The sequence below is a fragment of the Leucopleurus acutus genome (genome assembly GCF_964270905.1).
Source record: "Leucopleurus acutus genome assembly, chromosome: 9".
Lineage (NCBI taxonomy): Eukaryota > Metazoa > Chordata > Mammalia > Artiodactyla > Delphinidae > Leucopleurus > Leucopleurus acutus.
This window is the reverse complement of record NC_139144.1, coordinates 89626078-89645606: the sequence shown is the minus strand read 5'-3', so window position 1 is coordinate 89645606 and position 19529 is coordinate 89626078. Positions and strand designations below refer to the sequence as shown.

The following is a 19529-nucleotide window of genomic DNA, read 5'->3' as shown; positions in this document are numbered from 1 at the left end:
AAATCAAAAATACCTAGAGTCAAATGACAATGAAAGCACGCTGATCCAAAAACTATGGGATGCAGCAAAAGCAGTTCTAACAGCGAAGTTTACAGCTATACAAGCCTACCTCAAGAATCAAGAAAAATCTCAAATAAACAATCTAACCTTACACCTAAAGGAACTAGAGAAAGAAGAACAAACAAAACCCAAAGTTAGAAGGAAAGAAATCATAAAGATCAGAGCAGAAATAAATGAAATAGAAACAAAGTAAATAATAGCAAAGATCAATAAAACTAAAAGTTGGTTCTTTGAGAAGATAAATAAAATTGATAAACCATTAGCCAGACTCATCAAGACAAAGGTGAGAGGACTCAAATCAATAAAATTAGAAATGAAAAAGGAGAAGTTACAACAGACAACACAGAAATACAAAGCATCCTAAGAGACTACTACAAGCAACTCTATGCCAATAAAATGGACAACCTGGAAGAAATGGACAAATTCTTAGAAAGGTAGAACCATCCAAGACTGAACCAAGAAGAAATAGAAAATATGAACACACCAATCACAAGTTATGAAATTGACACTGTGATTAAAAATCTTCCAACAAACAAAAGTCCAGGACCAGATGGCTTCACAGGTGAAAACTATCAAACATTTAGAGAAGAGCTAACACCCATCCTTATTGAACTCTTCCAAAAAATTTCAAAGGAAGGTACACTCCCAAACTGATTCCATGAGGGCACCATCACCTTGTTACCAAAACCAGACAAAGATACTACAAAAAAATTACAGACCAATGTCACTGATGAATATAGAGGCAAAAATCCTCAACAAAACACTAGCAAACAGAATCCAACAGCACATTAACAGGATCATACACAATGACCAAGTGGGATTTATCCCAGGGATGAAAGGATTCTTCAACATACACAAATCAATCAATGTGATACACCATTTTAACAAATTGAAGAAGAAAACCCATATGATCATCTCAACAGATGCAGAAAAAGCTTTTGACAGAATTCAACACCCATTAATGATAAAAACTCTCCAGAAAGTCAGCACAGAGGAAACCTACCTCAACATAATGTACACCGTATATGACAAATCCACAGCAAACATCATTCTCAGTGGTGAAAAACTGAAAGCATTTCCTCTAAGATCAGGAAAAAGACAAGGATGTCCACTCTTGCCACTATTATTCAACATAGTTTTGGAAGTCCTAGCCACGGCAATCAGAGAAGAAAAAGAAATAAAAGGAATACAAATAGGAAAAGAAAAAGTAAAACTGTCACTGTTTACAGATGACATGATACTATACATAGAGAATCCTAAAGATGCCACCAGAAAACTAGTAGAGCTAATCAATGAATTTGGTAAAGTTGCAGGATACAAAATTAATGCACAGAAATATCTTGCATTCCCATACACTAATGATGAAAAATCTGAAAGAGAAATTAAGGAAACACTCCCATTTACCACTGCAACAAAAAGAATAAAATACCTAGGAATAAACCTACCTAGGGAGACAAAAGCCCTGTATGCAGAAAACTAAGACACTGACGAAAGAAATTAAAGATGACACAAACAGATGGAGAGATATACCATGTTCTTGGATTGGAAGAATCAATATTGTGAAAATGACTATACTACCCAAAGCAATCTACAGATTCAATGCAATCCCTATCAAAGTATCAGTGGCATTTTTTACAGAACTAGAACCAAAAATCTTAAAATTTGTACAGAGACAAAAAAGACCCCGAATAGCCATAGCAGTCTTGAGGGAAAGAAACAGAGCTGGAGGAATCAGACTCCCTGACTTCAGACTATACTACAAAGCTACAGTAATCAAGACAATATGGTACTGGAACAAAAACAGAAATATAGATCAATGGAACAGGATAGAAAGCCCAGAGATAAACCCACGCACCTATGGTCAACTAATCTATGACAAAGGAGGCAAGGATATATGATGGAGAAAAGACAGTCTCTTCAATAAGTGGTGCTGGGAAAACTGGAGACAGCTACATGTAAAAGAATGAACTTAGAACACTCCCTAACACTATACACAAAAATAAACTCAAAATGGATTAGAGACCTAAATGTAAGACCAGACACTATAAAACCCTTCGAGGATAACATAGGAAGAACACTCTTTGACATAAATCACAGCAAGATCTTTGTTGATCCACTTCCTCTCCTAGAGTAATGGAAATAAAAACAAAAATAAACAAATGGGACCTAATGAAACTTCAAAGCTTTTGCAAAGCAAAGGAAACCACAAACAAGACGAAAAGACAACCCTCAGAATGGGAGAAAATATTTGCAAATGAATCAACGGACAAAGGATTAATCTCCAAAATATATAAACAGCTCATGCAGCTCAATATTAAAAAGACAAACAACCCAATCCAAAAATGGGCAGAAGACCTAAACAGACATTTCTCCATAGAAGACATACAGAGGGCCAAGAAGCACATTAAAAGCTACTCAACATCACTAATTATTAGAGAAACGCAAATCAAAACTACAATGAGGTCTCATCTCACACCAGTTAGAATGGGCATCAACAGAAAATCTACAAACAACAAATGCTGGGGAGGGTGTGGAGAAAAGGGAACCCTCTTGCACTGTTGGTGGGAATGTAAATTGATACAGCCACTATGGAGAACAGTATGGAGGTTCCTTAGCAAACTAAAAACAGAATTACCATATAACCCAGCAATCCCACTGCTGGGCATATACCCAGAAAGAACCACAATTCAAAAAGACACATGCACCCCAATGTTCACTGAAGCACTCTTTACAATAGCCAGGACATGAAAGCAACCTAAATGCCCATCGACAGACAAATGGATAAAGAAGATGTTGGCACATATATACCATGGAAATTACCCAGCCATAAAAAGGAACAAATTGGGTCATTTGTAGAGACGTGGATGGATCTAGAGACTGTCATACAGAGTGAAGTGAGTCAGAAAGAGAAAAACAAATATCGTATATTAATGCATATATGTGGAACCTAGAAAAATGGTACAGATGAACCAGTTTGCAGGGCAGAAACTGAGACACAGATGTAGAGAAGAAATGTATGGACACCAAGGGGGGAAAGCGGGGGTGGGATGAACTGGGAGATTGGGATTGACATATATACACTAATACGTATAAAACAGATAACTAATAAGAACCTGCTGTATAAAAAAATAAAATTAAAAAAAAATCAGACAGTATATTGAAGCTAAATGTTCTTTAAAATGAGTACCTTTCTAAGCTACCACATGACTGTGTGAGCAGTACAATGAAGCAGTCAATGGAGGGGCTCAGAATAACAGGACATCCATGATTAACGCAGACACATGAACAAGTCTGACTTCCAGCTGTTGCGCTGCACTCTTGGGAACAGCACCCCAATGTCCTCAGCCCAGCTGCCTACAGCACACAATGTAATGAACCACCTGTACCCTGACAGTTAGAGCCAACTGAGATGGGTTGATGATACCAAAGAAATCTCATTTTTTCATTCTTTTTTCCCCCTTGTGTGTTGTTAGGTAGAACATTTTTTAATTGCATGATGAATTAGAAATGTTGACAGGAGCTTAACTTTTGTCAGATGTGAGCCTTCTAATGTTACTTTGATGGTCTATCTTTACCGCTCTCCTGCCACAGAAGGAAGAGCTGACCTCACGAACCGAACCACTGGGAAGCGAAGCCTGTAGCTTCATGGCTCTAAGAGAAGAGACAAAAATCTCCTGCTAGTCTCTTATGATGTGACTGAACTATTTAACTATGCCTTTTCAGGATAAGGTGAAATGCAGATCTCACTGTGGTCCTCAGACCAGTCGGATTAATAGAATAACTGAAAAATAATGACCGTTTTTTATGGAAAAAAGATGTGATTCCCCCCCCCAGCTCCTTTTTTCCTGCTGCAATATTAAAAGTATTCATCAGAGAAACTTTGGTTCCTGAATGAAACTCCATCAAACTTGCACAAAAACTGGTCAGCTGATACAGCCTCTCACCAAGCACATGATGTGTCGGCTCAGCTCAATTATTTTTAATGATTATTATGAACATGGTATGTTTGCTAGCTACTTTCTCCCCTCTAACCAGAGATAAATGCTCCTATTTTGCTCAACACTGGTAAGTACAATAGGCTGTTGCTTGAAAGTTCCATATTTCAACTAGCTTTTTGAAGGATGGTAAAGTTCCTAGATTATGATGATTCTTCGATTAACCATTCTCACAGAATGAAAGTCCTCTGTAACTTAGTTGGATTTTTCAATGTTTTTCAATTATATACAGCAATGTTGTCCCAGGCCAGACAGCTCAAGGGCAACATTTCTATTTAATAAAGCCATGTATAACTGCAAAGAACAAAAAAGTATCTACGTATAGGCTCTACTTCGGCTTAAACTTAAAAGCTAATGCAAACCTATGAAGCTGATAATGGCTGTCAGTGGCCCCATCTCCTTTGGGACCCCCTTCCTAACCTCTCACTAATAAGCTGTCCATCCTACTTTAGACCTCTGCCATCCTCATTCCTTCTGTCAGTGAGTCAATCAGTATTTACTGAACATTTACTACACCAGGCACTGTACTAAGCACAGGGAATAAAACAGTATGTCCCTCATGGAGCTTAGAGCTCTGTGCAAATCCACAATCCGCAAATACACAATATAAGAAAGGGAACAGTAAAGATGTGAGCACACAGCAGGGGCCACAAGCCCAGAGAGAGAGAGAAGGAAAGAGAGACAGAGAGTGTGTGCTTTGTGCTTTTTGTTTTAGAGGGGGTATGTTAGGGAGAGGAGACACCAGCAGGGAGGGCTCATCACAGTGACAAACTGAAGTTGGAAAGCTGAGCAGGGTTTAGCCCAACGAGGAGACAAACTGAATGTATACGAAAACTCTGAAGTGACAAAACTAGAGATAACAACATTTGGAGAGAAGGAGGAAGGCATAACATTAACTACGTGTCAGGTACTTTTCTCAGCACTTTTCATAGCTTACTCACCTGACGTTCACAACAACCTCATGGGGTAGGCACTGTTTAGAGATACGCCCACTTAGAGATAAGGAGGCACAGAGCTTCTGAAGCTAGGCAATGGGGAGCTAGATTTTAAACGTAGGCAGTACGGGCCCAGAACCCTCTACTGTTCACTGACTGGCTGTACTGTCTGTCTCTCAAGAGGTCATGGACCACGGGTGGGGTTGGGGATGGGGCACAGCTAGAGCAAAGCGCAAAGTGCTCACTCACCGTGCTCACTGTCTACTAAAAAAGAAGAGTCTGGTATCTGTCATTTATTCTCGTTCAGTAACGATGCTTGAATACGAGTGAATGACAAGTTGCACTGCTGTCCCATTAGTTACGTGGTCTACCTTTTCATCTCTAAGTGTCAAGTGAAAAGCTTTACTGCGGTGCAGGCTGTCTGCTGCAAGTCGGGGAGGCTGTGTATACGTATGTAGGGACGGGGCTGTTCTCTGTACTTTCCACTCAGTTCTTCTGTGAACCTAAAACTGCTCTAAAAAATTAAATTTTTTAATTAATAAAAAAGGAAGTGATCAGGATTCAAGCTAAAAAAGAAGAAGAAAGGCTCTGTGCGTCCTCACGAAAGGAATTTCATATACTAGAAGCCAGGTGGAGAGAAATGTTGGAGGTAAACTTAAACTACTCCTTAGGTCAATCCTGAATTTATAAGTAGGACACTGTGCAGTCTATTTATCGCTTGTAAAAATAAAATACAGTGTGTGTGTGTGTGTGTGTGTGTGTGTGTGTGTGTGTGTGAAAAACAAAACAAAAAAAAACCTGTGGGGTTTTGGGAAACCAAAAAATAAATAAATAAAAAAAATAAGTAGGACACTGTGATGGAAGGTGGAGATATGGAAGAGCTCTCCAAACCTAGGTCATTTTCTACGCCCCCTAAGTGTCAGTTCAAATATGATCAGTCCTACAAGAATGTGTGTTCCAAAACTATCATTTCCTTCCAAGCCTTGCAGTCCACCCTATACTGCCGGGAGGTAGTTACCTGCAGAAGCCCAGGTCACCCTCCTCCTTCCCTCCTTGTCTGACTGACCATACAGTGGCTCACTCCTTCATTTGTTCCAAACCTAACTACTCTCTGTACTTCTCCACTTCAAGATTCCAAGACACACACTTCATGTTTTCTAGAACATACAGCAATACTTCACTATTAAATAAAATGCTTGTAATCTAATTTCCTTTTCCTTATATCCTCAAATGTATTTCTAGGCTTTTAATTCTGATAACTTTATGTCTGAGTTGTGGAATTATTACTGTGATATAACTTTGAGACAGCATAGCAGAGTCTTTGGAAGAATTTACAGGTATTTACTGATAGATTAATAATGAAGGTGAAGGTAGGAATGACTAGGCAATAGTCTTTTAACTCTAGAAAGGCTGGCTAGTTGCTTCCTGATATTCTGTTTTAGAATTATGGTAAGTCTTAAAAACTAAATATTTAATTGTGTAGGCTAGTCACTACAAAATATTCCAAGTGCCTGCAATGCATCAAAGACAGTGAAAGTGTTCTTCTCCATCCCTCATGGAGAAAGCCCATAGTTCTAAAATAATTTAAAGAATCTCTCCCCTCTCAACTCCTCTAACAATTTTATCCATACCATCCACTTAGTTGTTACCACTGACTGCCTTATATTGTTATTGATATTCATTCTTTACTTTCACAACTGGATCTTAAGGTTTTTATCTTTTATTTCCATGTACTCAACAACTTCCATCCCTTCCAGTGCTTGGATGTCTTGCACTTAGCAGATCTTCACCAACCTTTCTTAACTGATCACATTTACCATGATCAGCATCCTTTTGGTCACAGGAAAAAATGTTATTAGTGTGATTTTTTAATTTAAATAAATTTACTTATATTTTCTTAATTATTTTCTTCTTCAGATTCCAACATTTTAGTAACCACACATGAACATCAAATATCCTGTGTATCAAAGTTATGTTGATCAGAACGTACTGTTTAAAGGCATCCTTCTTCCCTTTAAATAACGACGGAGGCTGCATCTGTACTTTTCCAAATCTCAAGTACCCCTGCCATATTCCAGAAGGTACTGAAAACAATAATTAAAATAACAGTGGCAGCCACAGAAGACTGGCCTTCCCCTAGACTGTGACTGGAATCATGTCTGCCATCTTTAAGCAAAAAGGAACTGCCCTCGTTTCTTTTTACACTGAGTTCCCACCTGAATTAACAGGTCTAGAAATCCTGTGGCCACAGTAATAGTTTTAGCTGCTTGGCGGCTCATGCTGGGAAATGATAGAAGAAACGGATTTCCAGGTCTTTCAATCTTTGCTACCTTGAAAGAATCCTGTGAATGCAGACCTCAAATTCACATGCTATAAACACTTCAGATCATCCTCCAGAAAACTAATTTTTCTGGAGAAGGTCGATTACCCACCTTGAAGCTCTCCACTCCGACTGTACAGCTCCCTTCTCTGTTCTCGCAAATAGGCACTCATACTGATGGCATGGGAGGATGATTCGAACCTGCAACGAAATGCAGCGTAAACAAACGATTAGGTAGTAACCAAACAGGCGGTGTCCAGCTCTGCACATTCCATGGAACTGTTGAACTGTTGACAGTATTCTACTCCAGCCCGTGTGATGCCCCCTAGTGTTCCACGACCAAGACCTTCTGGCTGTTCCAGGCCAGGGCAGGCTGCCATAGACCTTGATTTGTGAATGATATTCCTGCCTAAACGCTCCTCCATGACAGTATTTGGATCTTCTGCTCCTTCTCTATTTCAACTGATACACTCGATCTTGCAACTTTCTTTTGCCTCCAGATCCCTTGCCAGGATCCCTACATACACAGCAACAGCCGTATCCTCTAATGGCATTCTGATTTTGCTCCTAGGCAGCTCAAAAGACATCAGTGTCTGCCAGCTGCCACCACAGAAATACGGGCTCCTCAGAGCTGACCCCTGGCCTTTCTAACACCCCCACTGAGAGGACTAGCCCAATGGGCTGTGAGAAATGATGTTAAATAACTACACCAGAGAAACAAGGCATCTATGGTCTCTCCTTAAAAGTCCTCAGAAACAATATACTTTCTAAACGGCTGCCAGGATTCTTACCGGCCACCTGTAATTCTTAGAAGGATTTCTCCTGTCAGCCTGTTATCCTGACAGAAAATCTCAGGTTTGAAATGTAATTTCTTACCACATCAAAGGATTTACGGTTTGATACAGTCATAATTTTACCTGGTTTTTTTTGGGTGTTGTTGTATTTTACCACACAAAATACTTTCAAAAATACCAAGCTACAAACTGTTGTTCACACCTCCCCAGGGACTGCTTCAGAGGTTAGAAACATGGGGGGTGGGTTCGTGATACAGAACATGGCTTTAAAAGCTAAAACAATGACAACAACAAATCACAGTCTTAAAAGTAACTTGCAGGCAAGGAAGAACAACAACAACAAAAAAAAACAGGTAAAATCATGACTGTATCATCAAACTGTAAATCCTTTGATGTGCTAAGAAATTCCATTTCAAACCTGAGATTTTCAAAGTCGGGATAACAGGCTGACAGGAGAAATCCTTCTAAGAATTACAGCCACTAAGGGGTAAACAGCAACACAGTGAAAGAGCAACAGTGATAACGGGATAGGTTCCTGGCCACAAGGAAGGAGCACCAACATTTTCTTAATTGTGCCTTCTTTATCGCTTCTTTGACGAGGAAGATGAATACCAAGATGAATGTCAGTCTGAGGGAAACAGCTGAGTTACTTGATCCTTTCTCTGCACCCTGCCAAGAACTAAGAGGACACAAACAGCCAGAAGAAAGGCAAAGTGTGCAGTACTTCAAAGGTGTCACCTGCCAGTCGAGTGCTGACGAGAAGCCACTGACCTCCAAAAAGCACACTGACAGCTATTGATCAGAAACAGCAAGACAAAAACTAAACTCGAGCAAAGAACAGAGAGGCACACCACATACAATAAGAACGAACTTAAACACACTTAATTAACCTTGGCTAGGGACAATTAAAGAGAGTAATAAGGTTCTTCACAGATGTGACAGAAACAGATGACAGCTTGCCAAAATCTGAATCCTTTATGACCTGAGGCATTTGCACTACTCAGGAATCCTTTTTGCGTTTGCAACAAGTCACAGATGGATATAATTTTACAGCAAAAGAGGCATGAGGGATTAGCCAGTCTCACCTCCCCACTTTACAGCCAAAGGCACCGAGGCCACTGAGACAAGAGAACTGCCCTGACTCACGTGGCTCATTAATGGAGGAACCAAGACTAGAAATGGGCACATTTCTAAGAGTGGCCTAATTCTGTGCAGGTGATGAGTTTTTATTACTATGTAATAGTAACAAATGTGTAACGATTACTTAAGTTCACTTATTCATTTCCAGTAGCTTATGTTTTCCAACACCGCAATTGCAGGACTGGCTAAATGTCTGAAAATGTTTATGTGGTCTGAGGTTGCAAGTTAGGGGTGAGGGCTGACAGCATGAAATCTAAACACCCCGAAACCTGCTTTCTGCAATAGGCGTAGACTGAGAACGGTCAGTTGAGCTTGAAGAGGGGTGGGTAGGACTGGAAGGGGCGGAGGGAGGAAGGGAGGGGAGAGGGGAAAGGAAAGGCCTAACCGTAGGCCTTAGGCAGCATCTGAGGCAGTCTTAGTTGCCGCCATCAAACACCTTTCCTCCCACTGTCTGTCTTGTTCGCGGGCACAGGCCCGATTCTATCTGGGCCCTTGCTCCCTCGCACTACGCAGGGTGCTCAGGAGGGGGGGCTCCCTCTCCAGCTGCAGACCTATCACTGGAGATGAACTCTGACTGGTTTAAGACTATCACCATGGTCTACTTCCCCTTGCCAGTGACTGGTTTAGGAATGGGCCTCAGACCCAGGTCCTATTAGTTTTCTTGAGAAAAACTTGCAGAGCGGCTTTGTGACTGGCAAAAAATATTAATAGATGGATGATTAATCATTAATAAAAATGGATTTGTAACGATATAGCCATTTTGGAACACAGTGTGGCAGTGTCTTACACAGTTAAACATAGTCCTACCATATGATCTAGTAATCATGCTCCTGGGTATTCACCCAAATGAGTCGAATACTGACACTGACACAAAAACCTGCACGTGAATGCTTATCGCTGCTTTATTCATAACTGCCAGAAGCTGGAGGCAATCAAGATGTCTTTCAATAGCTGAATGGAAAAACAAGTGTGGTATATCCACAAACTAGTATTACTTAGCGATACAAAGGATGTCACAAAAAGCCACAGAAAGACATGGATGAACCTTAAGTGCATACTGCTAAGTGAAAGAAGCCGGTCTGAAAAAGCTACGTACTGTATGACTCTAACTTTAAGACATTCCAGAAATGGCAAACTATAGAGATAGTAAAAAAGATCAGTCACTTAAAGGGGGTAAGGAAAAGGAGGAGGAATGAGTAAGTGGAAAACCGGATGTTTAGGGCAGTGAAACTATTCTGTAAGATACTATAATGGTGGATATATGACATTGTGCACTTCTCCAAACCCACAGAACTATACAAAGAGTGAACCCTAACGTAAACAATGGACTTTAATAATGGTGTATCAACATTGGTTCATCAATTGTAACTAATATGCCACACTAATAATAAGAGGAGAAACTATGGTGTTAATAAGAGGAGAAACTATGGTGTAAAGGGACATAAGGGAAATCTCTGTACTGTCAGCTTAATTTTTCTGTAAACCTAAAATGGATAAAAATAAAGCCTATTAATTTAAAAAAAAGGGATTTTCAGGATGAATCACACACTGTTTCCTGGGCACCACCATTTTTATTGGAGTGGGACTGAATGCAGAGAAATGGAAAGGGCTGAGTCCTTGATGATACTGTACCGGTGAATTAAAGAATCCTCCATATTTATTCTTATGTGTGAGATAATAACTTTCTATAGGTTAACCTATTCATTTGGGGTTCCATGCTACTTGCAGACTAAAGCCTTTTAACTGATACTGCATCCAACCTCTGAAAAAAACTGTTTAAAAAAAAAAAAAGAGAGAACGAATTCAATAAACAGAATGGATTTCATTCCATTGTGGGCACAGTAAATCTCCTCTCCTCTAGACCACAAGATAAATGAACTGTTGAAACTTTCCTTAATGATTAAGAACTCTATGAATCCTTGACAGAAAACAAATCTCAAAAGTGCATCAATAGAAGATACAGGACTTTCAACTATTTAAAAAGAAGGAATTCAGAATACTGGGATGATACTTCTGTAGTCACTTTACATGCTTAGATGTACAGATACAAGTTCTTAAATATCTATTAATTCCTTAGAAGAACATAGGTCTGCCAAGATTTAAATCCTATTTCTACCACTTGCTAGCCGTGTGAATTTGCATAATTTCCTTAACCTCTTGTGCCTTGATTTTTAAAAAGAATTTTTAAAAACAAATTTTATTTTGGAATCATTAATAGAAAAGATGCAAAATAGTACAGGGAGTTCCTGTGTACCTTTCACCCCAATCTCTCCCTAACGTTAATGTCTTACATAATCGTGGTACATTTTGTCGCATCCAAGTAATTAACATTGGTATGACACAAAACTACAGACTTTATTTGGATTTCACAAAATTTTCCACTAACATCCTTTTTCTGTTCCAGGATACCACACTGCATTTAGATCACGTGTAATTCTGATAAATAGATTGGGGTTTCCAATGAGCTTTTTCTGTGCCATGTATGTGATCCAATAATCCCCTCTGACGAGTGCTGAGGAGAGAAAGTCATTGACCACGAGAATAAACAATACCCAATACCGCACAGGTAGTGTTTGGTAGCCTTTGATTCCCAAGGCACTGTTAACTCAGTAGAAGAGTTGGCTTTGCTCAGAGGAGGGTAGTGTGAAGTTTCCTGAGAAGCTTAAGAGCTGATCCTGATTGAAAGTCCCTTCCTAACCTCCACTAATACCATGTGCTCATCTCATACATTTTACTACGTGGAACTATCACCAATTATTTACTTGTCTGTCTTCTTTTCTGAATTATATGTTTCTGCGCATGCGCCTCAACTTTTTTTTAATGTGTAATAGAGGATGAAAAACAGAACCCACGCCCATCAGGTTGTTAGAATGAATAAATACATGAGACAATCCATGAAAATGGCTTTATGCCTTGGCTAGCACTTAGTAAGGACTCAGTAGGCATTACCCACTACCCTGCTGCCCAAATTTGGTATAATCTGAATCAAATTATGTTTGATTGAGATTCTTCTGAGAAACTCATTTACCACAGTGCCTGGTACATAGTAAGCACTCAAGCAATGGTAGCTGTTATCATTATTATTATTAATGTTAATAATAATATTAACTGTTAGCTGTTACCAAGTGACACATACTTAGGATATGTGGCCAGGTGAGTGTAGCTAACCGTAATTTGAAAAAAAGAATTTCCACATTGTTCTTTTACTAAATCAAGTAAAACCCAATACTACTTAGCTAGAGAGATTTGCATGACTTTATTAACAAAGGTTGTTTCTTGGCACTTGGGGCTTTCCAAAGGCTGAAATATTTCATTTCCTTTCATTTCATATAAAATTCCCCAGAAACAAGGGGAGAATTTCATTTCTCTTCATTTTATATGACTCCCCAGAAACAAATTCCAGAATTTTTTTATTAAAAGTTCTAGATAGTCCAGTAACCATATTCCAAAATAGTCACCTCCCTTACAGAAAATGGAAGTACACAAAGTTGAATATGTAGTCACTTCCTATCAATTATTTCAAATCAACTTTAAATGGGTGAAGTAATGGCTGTCAATAAAGTAGAAAACTGTTCTTCTGGGATCTAACACATCTTGACACCTACCTTACCAGCGAGGAGATACTTACTTGAAAAGAGAATTTTTGGGCCTTTGAGGTTTCTTCTTGGCAAAAAAGGCTGCACACTCGCGCCCAGTGCTGGCATAACTTAGTTGAGCTGAGGGTTCAGAGGCTGCACGAGTATTTTTCATATCCAAGTACTCAGTCAACAGCATCTGTACAAGCAGACAAACAGCTTAACACACACATTTATGATGTGCTATTAAGAAAAAGCAATTTTAAAACCATGAAGACCTAATTCTAAAACCTCCCTGACATTCAGGATATTAACCTAGCTATTCATATTCCTAGGTGTAGACCTAAGGGAAGATTCATTATAGCCAGAAAGTCAGCAATTTGCTACCTACTCCTAAAACTGGAAACGGTGTATAGTGAGCATTTGTACATGGGGGTAGAGGGAACATTTTTATTCGGGGTCTACTATGTGTCAGGCACTGGGCTGGGTGAGTTAATCAATATACTCCTTTAGTCATAATTTAATCCTCATTATTCCAAATTGCGACAGCAGCAGCAGCGATGCCGTAACAGTTACTGAGGGCTTACTGTATTGCAGGCAAGGGGCTAATCCATTTAGATATTTTACCTCATTGAACGCACAAAACTTTATCGGGAAAATCAGTTCTCAGGTTACAGACAAGGAACTGCACCAGCACACTAACAAACCGGCCAGCCAGGTTAGCGTAGCCCACAGCAGACTAAGTGGTCCTGACCTGCAAAGAATTTCTAGGGCCCGCTACTCATCTTCAGAGTTTCAAAGCAACAAAAGCAACAGCTTTTTTGATCACTACTGCCAGCAGGTCCTGCTTATAAAAATCAATCCACTTTAGAGCCTCAGCGGTGTGGGGGCCTGGGCTAGAATCAGTTGTACTATTTCTAAGACAAGTGTAAAAAGTTCCCACTGTTGTGAAAGAAAATAGCAGATCTGGAACAGAAATCACCATGGCTCCTAAGATTATCTAACCCGGGACTAAAGTCTATCAACTCAACTCATTTCTATAATCACTTGCCACATTTAAAATTTTAAGATAACCAAGTGGTATACAGTACATGTAGACAAACAATTCTACCCATGACTGAAGTGAAAGCTTTTCAGAATCAGGGTCCCATATAACTATTATTCTTGCATATATGTATATAATCATTCGTTCATTCAATAGAGATGTGAGGGCCATATCAAGCATTATCATCAAAACATTTATGAAGCACACCTGCAAATACATTGCTCCAAGTTTTAAAGCCAATTATGTCTATATTATAAGCACATACACATTACTGAGTACTTATCAAATATCAGACATTTTAAAAACATGACCTTACTCAATCCTCAAATCTATGAAGTAAGTATTACTAATTGTAAGTTAGACATGAAGAAACTGAGAATTAGTGGTATTAAGAAACTAGCCTATATGCATGTGTGGAGGCAGGAGCTAATGGGAAATCCCTGTACTCTCCCCCTCAATTTTGCTTTGAACCTTAAAATGCTCTTTGAAAAAACTCCAAAGACAAAGGGAGGGGGGGGTGGAGGGGGAAGGGGAGGAGGGAGGGAGGGACTAGCCTAAGGCCTTATAATTACACAATAACAGGCCAGGATTTCAACTCAGGTTTAGTTGACTCCACAGTCTGTTCTCTTCCCCATGACACTCCATTCTCACTAAGAGCATAAAAACTATCAATGAGAATGACTATGGGTGGCAGTAAATGGACTTTATTTCATTTTCTGTACAATAAAGAGTTCGTGGGGAAAGCATAAAACATGTTAAGAGATTGGTCAATGTTTTTTAATTTATTTACAAGGCCACTGGAGTATTACTCAGCAAGCTGATGAAGTAATATAATGACAAGTACTACCTCTGTTACTATATCACCGAAACTGCACAGTAGTCAGGGAGAATACTGAATTGGGTCTCTACTTTAGTAACAATTCCAGTGATGGACTCAATTATTTTGTAGATTTGGCACTGATGCTAATAAAGTTTGCAGGAATCCGTGATCAAAAGAAGGTTAGTACATCAGAAAAGAATTTCAAATTGTCGATATCTTTCAAATTTCAACACAGAAAGATGTCTACAAATGCCCTGGTTTCACTCAGACGGTGGTTATTACACCAATATGACAGAATTATGTTTCTACCAAAGCTTGAAGACACACTACACCAAGTAATTCTGTCGAGGTAATTATTGTCCTAAAATTCAATGACTGTCCTTTTACTATAAAATATTGACCGACCAGGACCTAACTAAGCAGCATCCTTAAATCCAGGTATTTTACGGTCACTGTTCCTTTTTCTCCACATCAATGAAGTCCCCTTAATTATTAGCTCTCAGGAGTCTTAGTCTACTTCTATTCACCAGCTTCTCCCTTTCTATCTACACAAATGTACTATTTCTACCCTCTCCACAAAAATCTTGCTTTGGTCCTCACGATCTATAATCTTATTTCCTTTTTATCTTTAGGTTCTAAACTTTAAAAAGCAGCCTCCACATATATTATTTCTCTTACCATGATGTGGTATTTATCCCTCATTTCTCTCCCAAGCTCCAGTCCCACATCTGACCTATTCACCTATTTCACTGATAAAATCAACCCTAAATTCTGAAACCTAAATCATCTTCCCCTAAAATCAGTAATTCCTTCTGCCAACTTTGTTTTTTAGTATTTTCGTATTCTCACTGATCTCCAGGCTTAAAACTTCAGAACTGTCTTTAATACATTTCCTTATTCTTTGTATCCACAAAGGAGTCAGTGTCCAAGTTCATTAATCACTCTACCTCAACTCTATGAGTTTGCCCATTCTGGTCCACTCTGACAGCCACCACCTTAGTTCACCTTACGCAGTTTTCCTCATTTAGTTTTCTGCCTCCCATCTCTTACTCTTCTGATCCTCCTACATCCTCAACAGAATGATCTTCCTAAAACAAAGCTGCTCCAAAAAAAGGGTGCAAATGAATTTATCTACAAAATAGTTACAGATGTAGAAAACAAACTTATGGTTACTAGAGGGTAAGCGGGGGAGGATAAATTGGGAGATTGGGATTGGCATATACACACTGCTATATATAAAATAGATAGCTAATAAGGATAGATATAATAGATAACTAATAAGGACCTACTGTATAAGGGAACTCTACTCTATACTGTGTAATGGCCTATATGGGAAAAGAATCTAAAAAACAGTGGATATCTTGATATGTAAATGTATAATAGCTTCACTTCACTGTACACCTAAAAGTAACACAACATTGTAAATCAACTACACTCCAATAAAGATTAAAAACAAGAAACAAACAAAATAAAAAACACAGTTGCTGCTACCGCCAAAAGGCTCCTCATCACCTACAACTATCTGACCGCAATACTCCAATCATATCTTCTCCCTAACATGCACCCAACACTCCAATCAAGATCACCCAGTTAACTCTCCCCTGAGTATGCCAGGGCCCCCTCATTGCTGGAAGGCCTACCCTAGATTACCCTCTCTCCTAACTCCTAACGGCCCCTTCCAGAAAACAGTTCCAGTGTTCCCTCTTCAACCACTCCTTTCCCAGGCCACTCTAAGTCAGCTGTCCCCTAAGTCAGCTGAGCTCCTCAAGTATCCACTTTACACATCATTAAAAACAATTATTCATCCCAAACTGCCTAAGACTATTAGCTATTATTTAATGAAAAGCCACCTCACCATTGATAAACATGAGGATTTTTTATATTCCTTAAAGCATTGTATTTCTTCATTTCCACCACAGAGCCATGCAACATATCAGTGAATCAAAAAATATAGGGAACCACTGAATTTTAAAAAGCACGTGATAAGAAGCCTTGATGGATATATCATTATATGCAAGTTAAGAGACAGTCTCCAAAGTAGAAAGAGTCCAGAGTACAAAAATCTACCCTGTGAGTAAAGTAAAAAAGGGATAGCTGCAATTTTAACCACAGGCTTTGCGACGTTTGTTTCCTTCATTGCGTTTGCCTCTTTTTGCTAATAACATTCACCACCAGTTGAAAAATACTGCTTTAAGACAGGTAAAGTTTTATGTTGACACTCAAATTGGTAAAAGTGCATTTTTTAATATCTCAGAGAATAAGCCCCTACTTCTAAGATGCCTGAAATGTGTTTGAATTACGCTAAATCTTCTACTACAAAGTCTTGACACAAACGCCAGATGCCTGGTATTAAAATATAACCATTATCATTTCTTGGTGATTCTACCTCATTGTGGATAACGTACTGCATCTTCCAAATGGTACATAAATATCCTAAGCACTCACGGATGAGTTCAAATTTCCATTTTTATGAAAAGAAATAAGCTATACAGCTTGTCTTTTGCCTGGGGGAAATCACCCCAGATTGGAATTCTGGGGCAAAGGGCATTACATATAATACCAAATACATTCTGCCCACAGAAAATCTGTAGAAGATAATCCCATGTGTGTTCTTGCTGCCTCTAAATTCCTACATATCTCATTCATTCCTTTCTCTTTTTAAGTACCAGGAATTGCTATTTCTTGTTGATCAAGAGTTCAAAAAATTAAAAGTCATAGTTTGTGTTTTAAGTTTAACTTAAAAGGTATGTGTAAAACTGAAGACAACAAACATGAAAACACAGTTGAAAAGCACCTGAAAACTCTACATACACCAGTGATATCGTGATTCACTGTATTTTTTGAGTAACTGGTATGCTGGATGGTTCTGTGGTAGAAGCAAAGAAATATGATGCTTTAATAGAGCGTACAAATTTGAGTGGTTAGGCATCTCTTCTGCTAGAAGTCTGATTAGCAGTTGCTAAGATGCTAGTCAGTAATCCCATGATATCTAAAGCAGGGCCAAGATTTTGAGATTTATAACATGCTCTAACATTGGTGATATCACTCTGAATGGACCCCTCCTTTACCATTTAATCCTCTTTATTTAACACATTGCCTATGGCTGCTTGTGGTCATACACATAGAATTTTCTAAAAATAAATGTGGGATTTACAGACTTAGAATTAACACATCTCCTGTCTTCAGCCTCTGCATTTATCCAAGTAGCTACTCACTGAAACACCCCGATCCTTCTAGACACTTAATGTGGTAGATCCTTTTAGTATCTTCCCAGCTTACAAAATCTTCGCCTCATCTAAGGGCGGTTCCCCAACCACACAATGGACTTGGGTAGCCAGGCCTGGGATCCCACCCTCTAGGTCAGAGGCTACTTCACCAGGGAAACAGCCAACCCTCAATTAGCCAATCAGACTCTCTTTCCCAGGAATGTGTTAGTGGGATATGGTCTGTGCTCATCAATGTAAGTGAGGAGATGTAAATACTTTGGGGCAACCACCTTTTACTATGTGGATGAAAAATCAAAGACAGCCAATCTGCAGAGAGAGAATAAAGAATGAACCAGATGATCAGAGAGAAAGAGGAGACCCACAGGAGAGAGATTCAAAGGTTGCAACCTTAAGTTACCCATAGTGCAAAGGTCTCAAATCCAGTCGCTGATAAGGTCTTAGATTTTCTACCCTTGGGTTCTACAATATATCCTTATAGCCTTTAGTATGTTTTCCTTATTTCTTCCTTATGATAACTTGATGAGTTTTTGTTTCTTCACTAAGCTATCTATGGATAAACAATTATATATTAATATGCATCCAGTGACATTTATATCACAAATACTATTTTTGTAAAACACTGGTATCTTGTAAAAACGGGAGTAGTGGTTTGCACAGATTTCAATCTCTGCAACTAGGAAACCAATTCTCCTGACTATTACCTTCAAATGTTTGATGATTTACAGCAAAACCATGCTGTGTTATGTGTCCCCCTACCCGCACCCACCCCCCACCGTGCATCTGAGAACTAGATTGCTTCATGACGGGAGCAATTCTAAGGTGAAAAAAAATACCCTTGAGCTCCCAATATGAAGTAAGGCTCAACTTTCTTGTGCAATATCTTGACTGTGCCTACAATAAATACTGTAATTTTTAATAATTTGCTCTTTTAAAATACAGATGCCCAGGAGTTTTTCTCCCAGGAACAGCAAAGTAGCTTCCTTGGACTATCCCTCATTCTGATGATAATTAGAACAGGTGAAAAAACATATTAAAAAAATAAAAATTTGAAGGCCCTGGAGAGGAGCCAAATTCGGCAGAAACTGGTGGCTATGACCCCTGAGAGAAGAAAGGAAGCACACAGCTCCTCTGGATTCTTCCCAGAGAACCCCTCCCAGCGCCCGTGGAGCAAGAGTAGAACCAAGCAGAAGCTAGTCTCACTGGACGCAGGAGGCAAGGCCTAGCAAAGGGAGACCAGGAGGCCCAGAATTTGAAGAGAGACATCCGGAGGTGGAGGAGGGGCAAAATCAGGGTAATATCCCCCTCAAACTATCACCCTGATTCCAGAAAATATTAAAGAGTAACACTGAAACAAAGCAACAATATTTTCTAAAACTAGGACCACCATTTAAAATTACTACAAACTATCAGATTTTCCCCCGTAAGGCTGCTAACGGATGAAATACTAGTGACAAAGAAAAAACAAAAGACGTTATCTTTTGAAAATAGCAGTCTCATTTCCCCATTGTATGAAGACTAAAGTATTCTGCAGTAAGAAAAACAAAAGAAAAATAAACAGTCATCCTGCAAATGGAATGGCTGCCTGCTTCATTACACTCATTATCAATGGCAATTGTAT

General features: G+C 39.1%; 1 protein-coding gene across 4 annotated transcripts in view; it reads right to left on the bottom strand.

Annotated features, from left to right (window-relative positions):
* The window catches only part of EXOC4 (exocyst complex component 4), a gene marked incomplete at its 5' end in the record, with an annotated part of 817732 nt that overhangs the window by 564618 nt on the left and 233585 nt on the right, over nucleotides 1-19529 (bottom strand). For all 4 annotated transcript variants that reach the window (XM_082846389.1, XM_082846390.1, XM_082846392.1 and 1 more), the window contains 2 exons: nucleotides 7423-7511; nucleotides 12873-13018. In XM_082846389.1, coding sequence (XP_082702515.1) covers nucleotides 7423-7511; nucleotides 12873-13018 — 235 coding nt within the window. The remainder of the gene's footprint in view (nucleotides 1-7422; nucleotides 7512-12872; nucleotides 13019-19529) is intronic.